The sequence below is a fragment of the Egretta garzetta genome, unplaced genomic scaffold (assembly GCF_000687185.1).
Source record: "Egretta garzetta isolate BGI_Z169 unplaced genomic scaffold, ASM68718v1 scaffold287, whole genome shotgun sequence".
Lineage (NCBI taxonomy): Eukaryota > Metazoa > Chordata > Aves > Pelecaniformes > Ardeidae > Egretta > Egretta garzetta.
This window is the reverse complement of record NW_009260435.1, coordinates 151336-167981: the sequence shown is the minus strand read 5'-3', so window position 1 is coordinate 167981 and position 16646 is coordinate 151336. Positions and strand designations below refer to the sequence as shown.

The 16646-nt window shown below is 53.2% G+C and overlaps 1 protein-coding gene across 1 annotated transcript in view; it reads right to left on the bottom strand.

Moving 5' to 3' along the window:
• LOC104130682 (mucosa-associated lymphoid tissue lymphoma translocation protein 1) overlaps nt 1-16646 on the bottom strand; it is a 39654-nt gene that overhangs the window by 12375 nt on the left and 10633 nt on the right. Inside the window, exons 2-7 of the mRNA XM_035899483.1 lie at nt 11624-11742; nt 11143-11296; nt 10320-10498; nt 8753-8849; nt 6651-6677; nt 5660-5863 (exon numbers count right to left, since the gene is read on the bottom strand). Of these exons, the coding sequence (XP_035755376.1) occupies nt 5660-5863; nt 6651-6677; nt 8753-8849; nt 10320-10498; nt 11143-11296; nt 11624-11742 (780 nt within the window). The remainder of the gene's footprint in view (nt 1-5659; nt 5864-6650; nt 6678-8752; nt 8850-10319; nt 10499-11142; nt 11297-11623; nt 11743-16646) is intronic.

The window sequence follows — 16646 nt, the reverse complement described above, 5'->3', positions numbered from 1 at the left end:
GACATGCTCCAGCCCCTCCTTGTCCTTCTGGGAGGCAGGGGCCCAACTCTGAACCCAGCATTCGAGGGGCAGCCTCCCCAGTGCCCAGGACAGGGGCACGGTCACTGCCCTGCTCCTGCTGGCCACACCAGTCCTGATACAAGCCATGATGCCGTTGGCCCTCTTGGCCACCTGGGCACACTGCTGGCTCATATTCAGCCGCCTGTCAACCAACACCCCCAGGTCCTTTTCCGCCGAGCAGCTTTCCAGCCACTCTTCCCCATGCCGGTAGCTTTGCGTGGGGTTGTCGCATGTCCCACCTCCTGTCCTGAAGGGATACTGGTGCAGGGCAGACCTAGACCAGTAGCACCTATGAAACTGGAGCTACGTTCACCTCACAATTTTGACTTTTTTCCGGGCTGTTCCCTTCAGCAGAGCTGGAAGCAGCCCCAAGAGCTTGCACTTGTGCTTTCCAGCACAGTTCATCAGGAGACCCCAAAGTCACAGGGTTTACATGTTTCCATAACTACCTGTGCTACAACGCTCAAGCTTGGCATCTGCCAGGCTGAATACCACCTTCGTTAGAAGTTTCGGTTAATCGTCAGCTCTTTCTATCAGCAAGAACATGACAACAGACAAAGTATTTTACCATAATGAAAAATACATTAACAGCCTTTTAAATGAGAATCTCCTCAGCTTCCAAGTTTTGGAGGAGAGACTAGCAATGGATTAGGTGATGGGAAACACCCTCCAGCTTTCAAAGGTCTGCCTGTATTTACACACCTATAAGCTGGTGAAAAATGAGATAGAGACAGAGAGAGATGAATCTTCCAGATGTCCCGAACACGTGGACCAGGTGTTTCAATAACCTCAGACCAGATACCAGCCCTGCCAGGCAGGAGAGGAGTCACACTCATCCAGGTGTTGGTGGGAAGACCACTACCCGACAACAATTTTCGGTTCAAGCTTTACTCTTAAGCACATGAAGCTTACAATGGTTTCTGCCTTCACAAGAGATGGCAACATGGGGACATTCAGCTTGGAAAGCCAGTGCTGAGGAGCTCGGCATGGCTTTCCTTCTGCACAGGGGTCCCTGCATAGCGGCCAACGGCTCCTTCCCAGCACTGATGCAACTGCTCGGGTGGTGCTGGTGAAAGCCAACTCGGGGAACTGAAACGGGTTAAAAACAGCTCTGCACAGTGATGCAAACAGTTGCACTACCACAGCTGAGGGACGGTGAAGAACGAGAGGTCAGAAATGGGAACAAGCGGCTAAGAGGCAGCAGCAGGAGAAATTCTTCAGTCAGATTTGCTGTCAAAGCCCACACTTCACTGCGCAACCTCTCCTCTGTTTTCCCTCCGCTGCTCCTGCCCCTGTAGGTCACAGGACACTGGCTTCAATCTCCGATGCTGCAAGGGATGCAGAGAATGGGGCAGGAGCTGCAGGACTGAAAGCACGATCTCATTGTATGGGGGATGGAAAGCATGACCTCATCGTAAAAAAGGCCTTTGGTTTCTATTCCCAGGGGACAATGGAAAGTTACTCAAATGGCTGTTTTCACAGGTGCCCACGGGGTTTGGCTTCCTCTTCTTGTGGATCGCCAGCCAGAGACAGCGGGCTCTGATTTGCAGAAGTTTTAAACTTTCATAACTTGCACATCAAAGCCACAAAAGCCTCCCCTGAGACTCTAAAAGACTATAAAGTAGAAAGCTTTCTGGAAAGATCAGAGGCAGGCACTTCAGGTTTGGCCCCTCAAGTCATTGAGCACTGATGGCTTTTGTCCCTCTGCCTCTCCTCCTGTATGTGAAAGGGGAGTGACGACACCTGTTACCAGGCAGCATCACGGACACTCAGAAGAAACTGAAATGTTACAGAAAAGCCCACAAACAATTAACTCTTCTATCTTTTGAGGTTGTGTTGTGCACCCTGAATGTGCTGCCAAGTGCCCCCTGTGCTACATAAATCTCAAAGACTCGCCTTCAAATCAAAAAAGATGTGAGTTTCACATCAGCTCAGCAACTTTGCAAACCTCTCCTGGACTTAGTAGCTCCTCCTGAACAGGAAAGCCAACAATTTGCCTAGAGAAGGAAAGGGCTTTTTTATTCCAGGCTAGCATTTCAACACTTTTTCCACATCTCATGAGTCAAAAAGGCTGATTAGAGACACAGTTCTGAGGACCAAATTAAAAAGGGGAAGCTCCAGGCGCTGTGTATAATACAGGAAATGTCAGCATGCAGCTTAATTAAGGCATGACGGCATATTCCTAGTATTTCACCTGCAACTTTCTGCCCTCGTGGCATTTCTGACATTATTTTTTTGACTCGGGACTTTTTAGGATGCTCAAAATAACATCTGCGGGGATTCCTCGTTCGCCTGAGGGTTGCATAATTAGACCATTCAGGGGATGTTTGGGGCCTTCAAAAATCCTCTGCAGCTTTTCTAAGAGGAGATCTGGAGGAAAGGCAGCCAGATGAGCCACTGCCTCCACATGGTCAGTTAGAGAAGCCTTCAGATCGCCTTGAACGTGCAGCCATACAGGACCCCTGTGCCTGAAAATGAAGCCAGGTTTTGCTCTGGGCTTGAGAAATCTCAGAGAAGGTTCAATAACAAGAAGGACAAAGTCCTTCATGGGGGCAGATAATCCCAGGCAGCATTTTGGCTGGGGCTGAGCGCTGGTTGAGCAGCAAGCCTAGGGTCACAGCAGACACCATGGTGAAGATGAACCGGCACTGACTGGGGACAGAGCCATGCTAGGAGATGTGGGATTGCCAGGGAACCTGTCTCCACTCTCCTTGGCCCCGAGTAGGCCCCACTTAGATCCTGTGTCCAGTTTTAGGGACCTCAGTTCAAGAGGAAGGTGGAGAAGCTGAAAAAAGCAGAGGCTACCAAGACATTGGGGCCTGGGAGGAGAGGGGGAAGGAACTGGGCTGGGATGGTCTGGAGACAGGGAGGTATAACAACAGCCTACAGTTCCTGGAAGGGCAGTTACAGAGACAAGGAAGCCCAACTCTCCTTGTTGGTGTGGACCATACAACATGGGGCAACAAGCACCAACCCTCAGAGAGTCGTGTGTGACAGGATAAAAGACTTCCCCAGAGGGTGGTGCAGCCCTGGGATGGGCAGGTGGAGAATTGGGAGGCTCCATGCCTGGAAGTCTTCAAGACCTGATAAGGAGAGCCACAACCAACCCCGACTTTGTGCTGATGACTCCCAAATCCTTTCCCACCAAGCCCTGTAGGAGTGTAAACTGCAGTCAGGTCAGTAAGGGCACACGAGGGAGGGCCAGCCATCCTGAGAGCCCCGCAGTAAGAAGGAGGTCTGGGGAGGTCAGACATGTCTTCTTCAACTCTTATCAGCATCCTGAAGCTAAACAGAACTCTAGAAGCAACAACAAGCACTGTGCTCAAACACTAAGCCATGTGGCTATGTCCTCTCTTCTGATCTGCACCAGCAGGAAGACGCATGAATGCCCAAGCATCTCTGTGGCTGGAGTTAACCCTCAGAAGCCAGCCAGCGTGCTTCTTGGGCACGCTGACAGGTGTGCCTGCGTTACACCAGTGTCCCACTCCAGTCCAGTGACAGTCTTTCATCAGTCAGCCCTCTCCTCACAGCTCCCTGCTTTGCTCCCTACACCTACGCAAAGCTCTCCTGACTCCAGCTGTGGTGGCTGCTGCATGGGAGACAGCACCTCCAGGTTCCCTGAGCAAGAAAAAACCTCTGTGCAGGTGCATGTCTGAGACACCCACGTGGACGTATGGGACTGGCTATCGCAGGCACCCCTGGGGTCGCTGCAGATTTAACAGGCTGCCTAGGTTGTTCCTGGAGCTGCTATCTCACCACTGTCTTCCCATGTGTATGAGTTATCTGAATCCTAAACCTCTCAGTCGGTCCTAGATGTTTACCCTGGAGCTAGTGCCTTGAAAATTTGATACAGAGGGTTTAAGGGAGTTGTTAGCTTCTTCCAAATGTGTGTTTTTATTAACAAAACAAGTCAATTTTGATGATTTGCCCTTCATCCGATTATTTTGATTTTATGTAAGGAAAACAGCTGAAGAAATGCTTGGACGATGCATCGCTGTGAGAGGCAGCATGCTTCAGATGGAGAAACCCTGGGGCAATCAGCAGACAGACTAACCCAATGCCCCACCATTAGGTCTGGATGCCACCAATTACGGCAAGAGTCCTCAACTCAATCACGCTGCTGGGACCAGCCTGCGCTGGGGTTCACTGCCTCCAAATAATAGCAGCACAGAAAGCTGTAAAGAAAACCACCGTCCGGAGCAGGCCATGCCTAGCAAACACTTGAGGCTTATAAAGGTTCAGTAACTCAGCTGTTAATGTTTTCCTTGCCAGTGCACAAAATCAATTTTGCCAAGAAGGATCAGTGGCCATGAATGCAGAAAAGCACTAGAAGTTTAAATAAGGCATGACAGCATGAAAGGTTTGCAGTTTCCAAAACTTTTTTCTCTCTAATGCTTATGAAAACAAGGGAAGTGCCACAGACGAAATGCCATTTGGCTCTCACGTGCTACGGATAGAGGGTAGGAACAGCAGTGCCATGGGAAAAGCAAAGCAGCCCCCCAGGGATGACTCTGGCCTGGGAAAGGAGGTACAGCCTGAGATGCAAGGGGATTTCAGAGAGCAACTACAAAAGGAAGCTGCAAGTGAAGTCATAGGAATATGTTGTCATCACATGACGCGCTTGGCCGGAGTGGCGACAGCACAGGGGAACTACCCTTCCCCGCCAGCTCAGCCTCCCCGAGTGAGTCAGTGCTTCCTGGAACGAGGTGGTTTTGCAGCATTTCACTTGTGGCCATGTCCCTATCCATTGCACAACCTCCAAACCTCACACGGAGCACCAGGCTGGAATTGGCCCCATCTTGACTTTCGCTGCCTGAGTGCCCTGGTATGCCACACAGCTGGGGAGGGTGGTGAAGATAAGCCTCGTGCTAAGGTTTGGAAGCAAAAAAACCCATCTGCCCAGTGTTTTCAGGGTACCCATCAGGCTGGGAGAATCTCAGAAGCTCCAAAGAAGTTACTTTCACCACCAAATCTGAACACCTGCTCTAAGACCCATGAGGTCTGCCAGCTGGTTTTGTGTTTGAGGAATGCTTTTTTTTTTGCCGAGGACGGCGTGCAGTAAGCTCAAAGCCATCTGCAGCTGGGAATGCGCTGCTGCAAAAAGGCTGTCCGAGGCTCAAATTAGACCATCAGGAAAGAGAAACAAGGAAATCGCGGCCAGCTGTAGCAGTCATGTCTCAAAAGGAGCTCCCCTCCTCGCAAAGGAGCGTGGTGGGGACAACTGACAGTCAACCTCCTCCATTTTTCATCTAGGGAAAAATCAATTGACCTTCTCCCATTTGCCATCAGAAGTGCTGGGTCCCCAAAACTTCAGCATGAGTCCATGCTGTTGGAGTTGGAGGTGAGCCATGTGATGGAGAAACACCTACTTTGCCTGCCTGTAACCAGGCCAAAACCGAATGGCGTTTACCTGGGGGCTTCTGCCAAGCCCAGCGCCGCTGCAGACTGTGCCACAGGGCTCCTCTGCCCCCCCTAAAAGGCAAGTTCAATTTCTTCTAATTCAACAGCTGTTTGGAAAATTGCCAAATCCCTGCTCCTCTCTGGCATCGACCGCTGCTACCCACACATTGGCTACCTCACCTTAACGGCTTTGCCTTACCATAGACTCCCTTCCCCAGGAGCTGCAGGAACCGACTGACTGCTGTCACCATCTCAGCCTTGTTCAGGTCCAGAAGGGAGACAACCTGGAAGCCCAGCTGCTCCAGAAGAAGACTCAGCTCAAACACATCCGTGACGGGAGCCATCAGGTTGGCATGATGCTGGTAGTGGTTGTTGCCCACTAAAAGCGCTATCTTGCCTGTAGCTAAGGGAAACGCCAAGTGACAAAGCTGTAAATGCTCAGCAGGAGGGAAGGTCTCACCTCCTTAGGTTGAGTGAGCATACGGGCAATCTTTTCTAACATCTAGGCAGGGAGGATAGACCCTACACCACTACAAGCCTGGAGCACCCTCCAGAAAGCCTTTGGCTTTCTAAACACTTTGACAAAATATGCAAACCATCATTTTGCAAGAAAGACTTGAATAGTTTTCACTTGACAACCCAAATCCCAGGAGTGCAGGAGGATCTGCGCTACCAAGCCTATTCGGCACCTGCCCTACCGTGACTGCAGGTCTTGCGTGCCAGCAGTGCCTGGGAGGGGAAAGTGCTGAGCCAGGCTCAGAGGTCACTTCCCCAATGGGGCTTGAAGGATAGAAATTCTGGGCTCCTGCTTTCATTTTATCCCCACCTTCCACTGTAGGAGAACCAGATTTATGGCACTCAGTAGTGGTGGGAGCAAGGAGCTTTGCCCTGGTCTGAGGTGTCATGTCAACAATACTTTCAAACTCATTTGGTGGCCATGGAGGTCAAGCCTCGGTTACCCATTAGGAATAATCCCACTCCACTTGCTGAGATTAATCAGGGCTTGGCAGGGTATGGGACTCATCCTGTGCCTTGTAGCTCTGATCCCAACAGCGCAGAGCCCAGGACAACATGGGCATAAAAGCTTGAAGCGGTCTCTGCAGGAGAGAGCCTGTCCTCCCTATCCACCCTGGAGCCTGGCTTTTAATTAAGGGGATAATTGCTCTGGAAGAAAAGATGACAGTACTCACCAAAAAACTTTTCAGAGTGACATGTACCTGGGAAAGAAAGAGGAAAATAATAAGCCTGTGCCCAGCACCCAGCGCCCCAGTGCCAGCTCCCATCTCAGGTCTGAAACCTCCTCCAACATCCCCCAGCAATGGATCAAACACTGCGGAGCATCTGCACAAGCAACACTCCTTGCGCAGGTTCTTCATAGCTGGATGGCTAACCCTAAAGGCAGGGTCTGGTGATTTGGGGAGTATTTATGAAATCCTGCCCAATTCATGAAATCCTGAGCAGCTGGGCAGCAAAGCTTGGAGAAGGGGCAGGCCAGGGGGAGGAGGGCCAGCCCGGAGGAGCTCGTACCCATCAGCAGGTCTGCGCTGCTTGTACCAGCCCTGCCTGGGTGTCTGTGCTTCCCGAGGTAACTCGCCTGCTCCCTCGCTGCAGTGAAAGTAAAGGAAACACGACAACTCAAGATCAACATAAGCTTCAGAACAGAGAGCTTCTCCCCGGGAGCACTCAGCACAGGGGAAGCCGGTTGTTTGCTTCCGATTGCGGTAATATTCCCAGAGCCTTTCACCACCCTGCTTTGCCTTTCTCTGCCTTTTAACAGTTCTGGCTCAGAAAAGCCACCCCAAATGCAACTCATGAGCTCCACAAGCTCCCCTGCTTGAGTACCCCAAGCCTCTTAAAATCATCATTACCCTAACAGCTCCAGCTTTTCCTATTTAAATTAAAAATAATTTTAAAAATCCAGCCCATGAGAAATCCCTAAAGCCCTACAGGCTCTAAAAGAAGAAATTAAGGGCATTTTTTAATTGCATAAATCTCATGGGTCTGGAAGACCTTTAGCACCTGAACTGGTGTTGCTAATGCTCCAGGGATGCCTGGAAAGCCATCAGAAAAAGCACACTCAGCCTTTTCTGCCTCTGACAGAGCTGACTGTTGCACGTTGAAGCTACACAGGCATAACATTTTGAACCCAACCTAATCCCGTGCCCCTTCCTCACTGCCTGTCCCCCCCGTGGATGCTGTTTTGCCACCTGCAAGGAGGCAGTGAGAGAGCTCTCTGGCTATACAGGACCGATTTGCACTCTGGAGCAATTTTAAAGCCAGCCTAAAAGGCAAGATGAGCTTATGGCATAGAAAAGTCTCTAGATGGAGTAAAGAGCCAGCAAAACTAGCCCGTGCTATTCCTGTCTCACAGCGGGCAAAGGCAGAGGGCCAAAGCGGCTGTCACACAGAAGGCGGAGCACGTCCGAGGCTCTGGGGACCCATCTTCTCCCTGGGATCCATCAGCTCATGCAGTATCAGGCCTGGGCTGCCAGCCTGAGGGGCCTGAACCTTCCCAAAATAAACACCATCCTTTCCAGCTCTCTGCATCTGAGTGCATTGCTTCATCTCAGCAAGGCTGCAAATGAGTTTTAGCAAAGGACCCCACTGTGATTTGGCCGGGGAGCTATTAAACCATCACTTCAGTCAGGTAAGAAAATGGCAGCAAGCGCCTGAGCGCTTAACCTGCTCTAACGCAGCAGGTTTCCGACAGACTGCAGGAGGCAGCAGCATCTCATGCTGCAGTTTGGGGTTTTTTCTTTTACAGACGCTGCTTCCCTTGCTAACTCTGAACCTCATTATCAAGGAATCCTATTTATCACGGGGCTGATGGATGCCTGCTGAGATCATCACGTGCAGTATATCAAGGGTGTGAGATTGCGCTCTGCAGGCTGTTCCCGCGGCAGCCGCTGCCGGACTGCCAAGACGCTCCAGCTTCCCTGCAGAGCCCCATGTTGCTCCTCTGCTCCAAAGTGTCTTACCTTCAGCTCCCTGCAGAAGCGGTATTTAAAACTGGTGGCCCATCTTTTTTGCTTTATGAAAGCATGCAAGATGCATCCAAGCTGGGGGAAGGTGCAAGTGTCAGAGCCACGCATCCTACGTCTCCTAATCTCACGCCCCAGAGCCCAGCTTCCCCTGCACTGACTGAGCCACAGGGTAACGTGCTGGCACTGGGCTCCCTGTTCACCAGCCCAGTGCTTCCAGGTGAGAGCACTAAATTACTGTCTGCCCTCCAGTTACTTTTCACACCAGCAGGCAATTTGCAGCAAAGCAGATGTGGGTTGGTTACGCTCACCTATGTGAATATCCACGGCATTGGTCCAGTGCTCTCCATGGCTATTGGAGGCGCAGCAGAGGTATGTGCCAGAGTCGCTGACCTTTGCATTGGTGATCTAGACAGATCCAAAGTTAAATCACATTATTTATGGTAAAAGTTTTGTGGCCCCTTGCTGGTATCTGCCAAAGGCACCCGCATTCCTGGAATAAAAAAGTCTTTATTTGCTGTTCACCGAGAGCTCATTTCTTGCCTCACACAGCTAAGAGACTTCCCATGACTTTTGTCTTTCTAAGAAGCTCGGGAAGGCCACACGCAAAGGTCTGCTGCTGACCCCAGCTTCTAGAACGCAAGAATTCTCTGCCCAAATGCCTCCCCTTCTTTTTCCAGCAGCTCCCAAACCCTATGTCATAGCCATGCTCTGCCCCAGGAGCCACACCGGGAGGATGGTGTGTGTCCAACATCAGAAGGTTGCCTGTGACATTTTCTACATTTCTGATCATGCCCATTGTTCTCTTCTGGCAAGTTTTCAATGCTTGTCCATCTCTCCTGACATGGGACAAGAATCAGAGCAGCGCTGGCTGGCAAGGACCTCTGTGGTTCTCCAGCCCAGGCTCCTGCTGAGAGAGCCACCACTGCGTCAGGTTGGACATGGCTTTGTTGAGTCGAGTACTGAAAACCTCCAAGGACAGAGATCTCGCTGCCTTCCTGGCTCCAGTGCAGCACCACCCTTCTCCAAGCAAATAACCTCCTCCCAGTCCCCAGCCTGAACTTCCCTGTGAAAAGTGCAGTCTGAGGCCACTGTCCCCTATATCATCTACCGCTACCAAGAAGAGCTTGGATCTCTTGCCTTCGTTAACCTCCACGTGATGCCCCAGAAGGAAATCTGCCTTTCTTGCACCACGCAGAGAGCACTGATTTACATTCAGCCAGTGACCCAAAACAAACCCAGGACTTTTGCTGTCTCCCTCTCTTCTGTCGGGACTAACCACTTTTCCCTCTAGATCTGCTGCAGACAGACAGCACTCCCATAGCTCCATCATGCCGCAGTCCCCCTTGCAGCCATACAATAGCTATTCTTGTGTCACTGTTGCAAAAAGGCCCAAGAGATGCACCAAGAGCCCTTAACACGTCTATGAATCGGTTGCTTCTTAGAGAAGCATCCCCAGCTTTGAAAGAAGCGCAGAAAACGTACTCCCTCCTCACCCAGAGTCCTTCAGCCAGCTCTCAAAGCAACAACAGTGAGACGTGGAGTGCTTTCTCACAACCTTGCAACATGGCAGGGAAACAGAGCCGAGTGTGAGGCTGCTTCTCAAGGGCTGGAGAGACGGGCAGGACAGGCATGGAGAGACTGCTTTCTGCCGGCACTCACCTGATTGCACAGACTGGAGCAGCCCAAGCCCTGACATGCAGATACAAGCCAGGCTTAAGGACTGCCACCGGTCATGCCCAGGATGACAGTAACACAGTTTTCAGCAGTCTCTTCGAGGTTTCTGAGGCTCTCCCACGCCCACCATCCAGCAGTGAGCTTCTCCCATCACCCACCTCCACAGCCAAAGTTTCTGAACTATCCCAAGGCAATTGTTACCCAGAGTTTTTTTTTCTTCTGGTGTTCCAGCAGGTTCCCGTTCCGGTACCACTGGTAGCTGGGGGCTGGGACCCCCATGGCAGCACACTGCAGATGTAGCGGCTTCCCCACCTCCAGCCTCTGCTCGGTGGGGTTGAGGACGATAACCGGCTCTCCTCGCCAGAGCCGAGGGGGCAGTCCTGTAAAGCAGTGGCACAGAATTGGTCCTCTCTCTGCCAGGACAGCAAACAATGGTGATTTTCCCCCCCCCGTATAGGGCTCTGTGCATACTGCCAGAAAAACAAGCTTTTTCCACCCGTACCAAGAGATGCCATACCACAGGACGTCACTGCTGCACCTTTCTGCTCTGGAAGCAAGGAACCCTTGAGGGTGACACCCGCAACAGTAAATGACATGCCACAGCCCTGCCTCTGGCTTCCCAAACCTGACGCTCGCCCTTTCTGGCCAAGGGCGCAGTCAACCTGCTGAGGTCAACCACACCTGGAGTTATTTCTGCCCAGCTTTGAAACAGCCAGACTGACTCTTCCAGACCCTTTGCCCAACGCAAACGGGCAAGCAACCGGTATTGCACACTCTGGGAAATCCACGGCGAGCGATCAGCAGGAGGAGCGGGTACATACAGCCAGGGTTACTGGTACCTGAATCACCCAGAGGATGGATGCAGAGGTCTGGCTTAGACTTGCAGGCTTACGTGGCTAGAGCAACCCTTCCGCAGTGTGATTTTCGAGCTGGGAGGACACACTGTCCCGGGAACTGCACAGGATCGCTGTTGCAAGGGTGGTCAAACCATAAAATACAGAAAAGCTAGAGGACACACTCGTACCTCTGGCGACACACTGATGGACCTCCACCTTCACCCAGTCAGAGAAGATGGCATTTTTGTAGAGGTCATTGATTCTGCAGGTGTAGAGCTGGGTCTGCTGTGCAGTGATGGGCAAATCTTGCTTGGTGGCACCAGCAATCTTGCGGCAGACAGACTAAAGGGAAAACACAGGCGGTGGGCAGCGAGTCCTCCCTCATCGCTGGTAGCAGAAGGCACCAGCAGGCCCCTCGCAAGAGCAGGAGAAGTGGAAATCCCATGTTTCCTCCCCTCCTCCAGCCACAGGGATGCAGGAGAAGGAGCTTCTCCATTGTACCCCCCCTCCCACCATCCACAGAAGCCCTCGGGGTGCACACACGTCCTATCCCCCCCTCCTTCCAGCCCCCTGGTTCCCGCCAGGTCTGCCCACAGGGCCGCCAGCCCCGTCACTTCAAGCAGGGCAGCCTGGTGCCACACCCAGGGCCACCTCTGCTCCCACCATTACCTGGTGCTGACAAAACCACTGGTACTGCAGCGACGTATGCCCCTCGGCCCTGCACCGCAGGGTGAAGGCGTATCCCACGGGGACGGAGACGGAGACCGGCTGCTCAGTGATGGCAATGGCTGCGGAGAAACAGGGCGCGGAGATGGAAACAGCCCGGCGGCCTCAGCCCCAGGGCTCTCTCCCACACGGTGACCAGGCCCCCCCGGTCTGGGAGGAAAGGAGATGTGGAGAAGCGGGCGTGCTCGGCCCCTCTCCTCACCCCCACCCTACGGGTGTCCTCTCCCCATCCCCACGGGTGTCCTCACCCCATCCCCACGGGTGTCCTCACCCGAGCCCCACAACCACCCTTGCTCTCAACCCCACAGCCGCTCTCATCCCCATCCCCACAGCTGCTTGCGCCCTGCTCCCCAGAGCTGCCCTCACCTCTCTGCTGGGGGCCGCAGCCCCAACGTTCATGGTGGAGCCACAGCTCTGCTGCCCTGGCTCTGCTGTGCCGGTAGAAACCCACAGGGTTCCTCTGAGAAATCACGGCTGGCTGGGCCGGGCACCACGAGGGCCCCAGGGGAAGTGGTGCTGGGCCAGCCTGCCCAGAGGTTGCACAAGCCCCTCTGGGACAGGCAGAACTGGGACGGCTGGGGACAGCTGGGGACAGCCTGCTCCTGCAGGGGAAACGGGGCTGCCGGTGAGCATCAGGATGCGTTACTGCTGCGCCCTGATTTTCATTTACAAAGTTAGGGCAAGTAGGATCAGACTTGCTAAACCAAGACTTGTCACTGCTTGAGAGACAGGAGGACTGTGTGGAAAGGAGCTGGAGGTCTGTGAGATGGCGAATGGAGCGGAGGGAGGGTGCACAGAGAGCAGCTTCTTGTCGTTCCTCTACTCTGAAGTGCCCAAGTGTGACACAAAGCCAACGGGGATGAAGCAGGTCTGAGCTCAGGACTTGGGGGGTCCCACTGATGGATTCCCAGCCCCAGGGCAGGCAAATTCCCACCAGGCTGGCTTCTCCCCAAGCCAATGGTTCCTGTGGTGCCAGGAGCGATGGGGACTGGGGACCATCTGGAGAAGAAGCTGCAAGAGAGACCCTTGCTCTCCTGCTGATATTTCTCTCCCCTCAGGGCTGCAGCTGTGGTTTTTGCAATAGCAATGATGGAAGTTGACCAAGGGAAGCCAAGACCACCAGGGATATCTCTCCTGAGTGCCTTCCACAGCAGCACGGAAGGTTGCAGGCAGGTTTCTGGGATGGTGGAGAGAAGCAGTCGTGGCTGAGAGCAGTCATGGATCACCTCCCTGGGTTCCCTGGGGAATCCAGGCATGGAGGGGTGACCATGCCAGGTGCCCATCAAAGCTGCTCTGTCACTACCCCCCTCAGCTGGACAGGGGAGAGAAAATGTAATGAAAAGCTCATTGGTCGAGATAAGGAGAGGGAGAGATCACTCGCCAGTTACTGTCAATGGGCAAACCTCCCTGTGGGGTCACCAGCCCAGCCAGCAAACCTGCCCCAGCCTGGGCTCCTCTCCCCACAGGGCCACAGGTCCTGTCAGGAGCCTGCTCCAGCGTGGGCTTCCCACGGGGTCACAGCCTCCTTCAGGCACCCCCCTGCTCTGGCGTGGGGTCCTCCCCGGGCTGCAGGGGGAGATCGGATCCCCAGCCCCGGGGCAGGCAAATCCCCACCAGGCTGGCTTCCCCCCAAGCCAATGGTTCCTGTGGTGCCAGGAGCGATGGGGACTGGGGACCATCTGGAGAAGAAGCTGCAAGAGAGACCCTTGCTCTCCTGCTGATATTTCTCTCCCCTCAGGGCTGCAGCTGTGGTTTTTGCAATAGCAATGATGGAAGTTGACCAAGGGAAGCCAAGACCACCAGGGATATCTCTCCTGAGTGCCTTCCACAGCAGCACGGAAGGTTGCAGGCAGGTTTCTGGGATGGTGGAGAGAAGCAGTCGTGGCTGAGAGCAGTCATGGATCACCTCCCTGGGTTCCCTGGGGAATCCAGGCATGGAGGGGTGACCATGCCAGGTGCCCATCAAAGCTGCTCTGTCACTACCCCCCTCAGCTGGACAGGGGAGAGAAAATGTAATGAAAAGCTCATTGGTCGAGATAAGGAGAGGGAGAGATCACTCGCCAGTTACTGTCAATGGGCAAACCACGAGGTCACAGCTTCCTTCGGGCATCCCCCTGCTCTGGCATGGGGTCCTCCCCGGGCTGTAGGGGGAGATCTGCTCTCCCGTGGGCCTCCCTGGGCTGCAGGGGGATAGCCTGTCACACCATGGGCTGCACCAGGGGCTGTGGGGAATCTCTGCTCCAATGCTTGGAGCTCCTCCTGCCCTCCTGCTCTGACATGGGGGGCTGCAGGGCTGTATTTTCATATTCCCCCTCCTCTCTCTGGCTGCAATTGCGCAGCTTTTTTCCCGTCTTAAATACGTTATTCTAGAGGTGCTGCCGCTGCTACTGATGAGCTCAGCCTTGGCCAGCAGCGGGTCCATTTTGGAGCTGGCTGGCATTGGCTCTGTCAGACACAGGGGAAGCTTCTGGCAGCTTCTCACAGAAGCCACCCCTGTAGCCCCCCCACTACCAAAACTTTGCCTCGCCACCCCAGTACACTTGCGCAGAGCTGAGCCATGCTGTAGGGTCAGAGAGGCAAAGCAAGGCCGAGGGCTGTGCCTCCACCTGCTTCTTTTCTCTTACAAGGGATGGGGAAGAAGAAGGTAGGAAAAAGCCAAACCCAACACAACTGGTGGGTGGAGGAAGGATTTCTCTCTCCACATCCCTTCCTCTGTGTAGGATGGGACAGTCCCGCTGTGCTCCTGCAAAGATAGGAAAGCGTGCTACACCCCCTCCATCCATCGCAATCCTGAGCAGTCCCTGCTCCTACAGGGACTTGTCCTTTCCTGGATGCAGGGAGGGTGGTGCTTAGCATAGCCTCATAGGACCTGTCTTTGTGCTCATCTCCCCAGCTGTCTCTGAGATCACACAAATCCTCCTTTCTCTTAATTTCTAGAGGGTCCAGCCAAGCATTTGGAAATACACCCTCGCTGGTTTAAAATAAACACACTAATGGATTTCAAATGAAGGTTCCAGCTGATTGTGTGGCAGTAGCGCCGTGTCATGCCTGTGACGCAGAGCTGTTATAAATGCAGTGCAGGTAGCTAATAAAAACGATCATTAAATTAACTCCAGCACTTTCCTGGAGCTAAAGATGACACTTCTGGTTGATGCAGCATCTCCTCAAACAGCTGGAGGTTGCTGCGCTCCCCATAGATGGCTTCTCTGGGCTTCGGAGAGAGCATCCTCCATCAAATACCTAGACAAAAAGTCTGCTGTGCCTGTGTGCTGTAAGAGCCCTGCTCTGGCACAGCCTGCACATGAATATTTGGTGAAGAACCAGAAGTGAGAGCTTGTTGGCATCAGGTTGGAGAGCAGGAAGAAGCCTGTGATTTTAGAAAAGGAGGAGCCTACAGGTATGCATGCAGGCCTGGCAAGGGACGGAGGTATCGTGTGAGAGGAGCGAGAAAACATCCACCACTCTTGCTGTGAGTCAGTGCTGGATTTGCAGGCAGAGGGTGGAAGCTTTGCTAACAAGGATTGAAACCTCAGGCCTGACTGGCTTAGGCTTCAAAACCTAGCTGGTGAGAGAGCGCGTTTCCAAGCGGAGACAGGAGCAGAGGGCACTGTCACGCTCTGCGAACAACATGACGGGAGAGCAGTTGCTGTGAGAGGACGGCGACGGGCGCAAGAGCCGTTCAGAGCCTGAAAGGGCAGAAGAACAGACATCTGCCATGTGCCTGGGGGAAGGATCAACCACCACCGCAGGCTATGTCTCACCACAGTTGAGCTAAACCTGCACTCGCCACCCAGGTTTCCCTCTGCTACCAGGGTGAGGCACAGAACCGTGGTGTGACTAGGGTGGGAAGGGACCTCTGGAGGTCTCTGGTCCAGCCTCCCGCTCTGAGCAGGACGTTGATCAGTTGCGCGGCACCTTGTCCCATCTACAGTTGACTGTCTCCCAGGATGGAGATCACCCACCTCTCTGGGACCCTGTTGTACTGTTTGAGCCCCCTCACAGGGCAAATTCTTTTCCCAATATCTAATCAGAACTTTCCTCCTTGACACCTGCCTCTCAGTCTATCACTGCACCTCTAGGAAGTGACTGCCTGGTTGGTCTTCACCCTCCTGTTGAAGAAAGTGTGGAGATCTCCATTTAGCTCTCCCCTGAAAATTTAAACCCAGTTTCTCTCATCCTCTCCTCCTATGTCATGCGAATGAGCCACCTTAACCATCTTGGTGGCCTTCACTGGACTCACTCCAGTCTATCAGTGTCTTTCCTGTATTCGGGAGTCTGAAATGAGACACAGTTCCAGGCCCGACACAGAGACCCACCTGGACACGCTTCTCGAGATGGTCTGGGCTCTCTCCTATCAGTTCAACACCCCAAGAGATAGGGCTCATGGTGCCAGGATGGTAAAAAACCAAGTAACTCATATGCTGGGAGTTGAATTCAGGTTTCCTGAAGCCATGGGACCTGAAAGTCCTCTTCCTTTCAGCAAAAGAGATGGCAACAGCAGGATGCCACCTCGGGTCCTTCCCAACCTGCCTCCCACATCAGGCAGCAGCTGGGGCACAGCAAAGGGTGTGAGATCAGGGCACACGCACAGTGAATATTCTTTTGTAGCTCAGAAACTTCTTGAACCAAAGGTTGTATCTTTGTCCTGAGTAAATCTCGAGAGATTTTCCTTCCACAGATTTGTCCTATGGGGTTTCTTAACCCACATTGACACTGAGCAGCCTCAGCACTGTGTGCAAATGGCTTAGTGCCAAGGTGAGGGAGGAAGCATCTCCCTTTTTCTGATTTTACCTCCTGCTAATTTCACTTGATTCTCCTGATCTTAGAATCACAGAATCATTGAAGCTGGAAAAGCCCTTTAAGATCCCCAAGCCCAACCGTTACCCTAACCCTGCCATCCCACCACTAAACCCTGGCCCTAAGCACCTCGTCTGCCCAGCTTTTAAATACCCCCAGGGATGGGGAC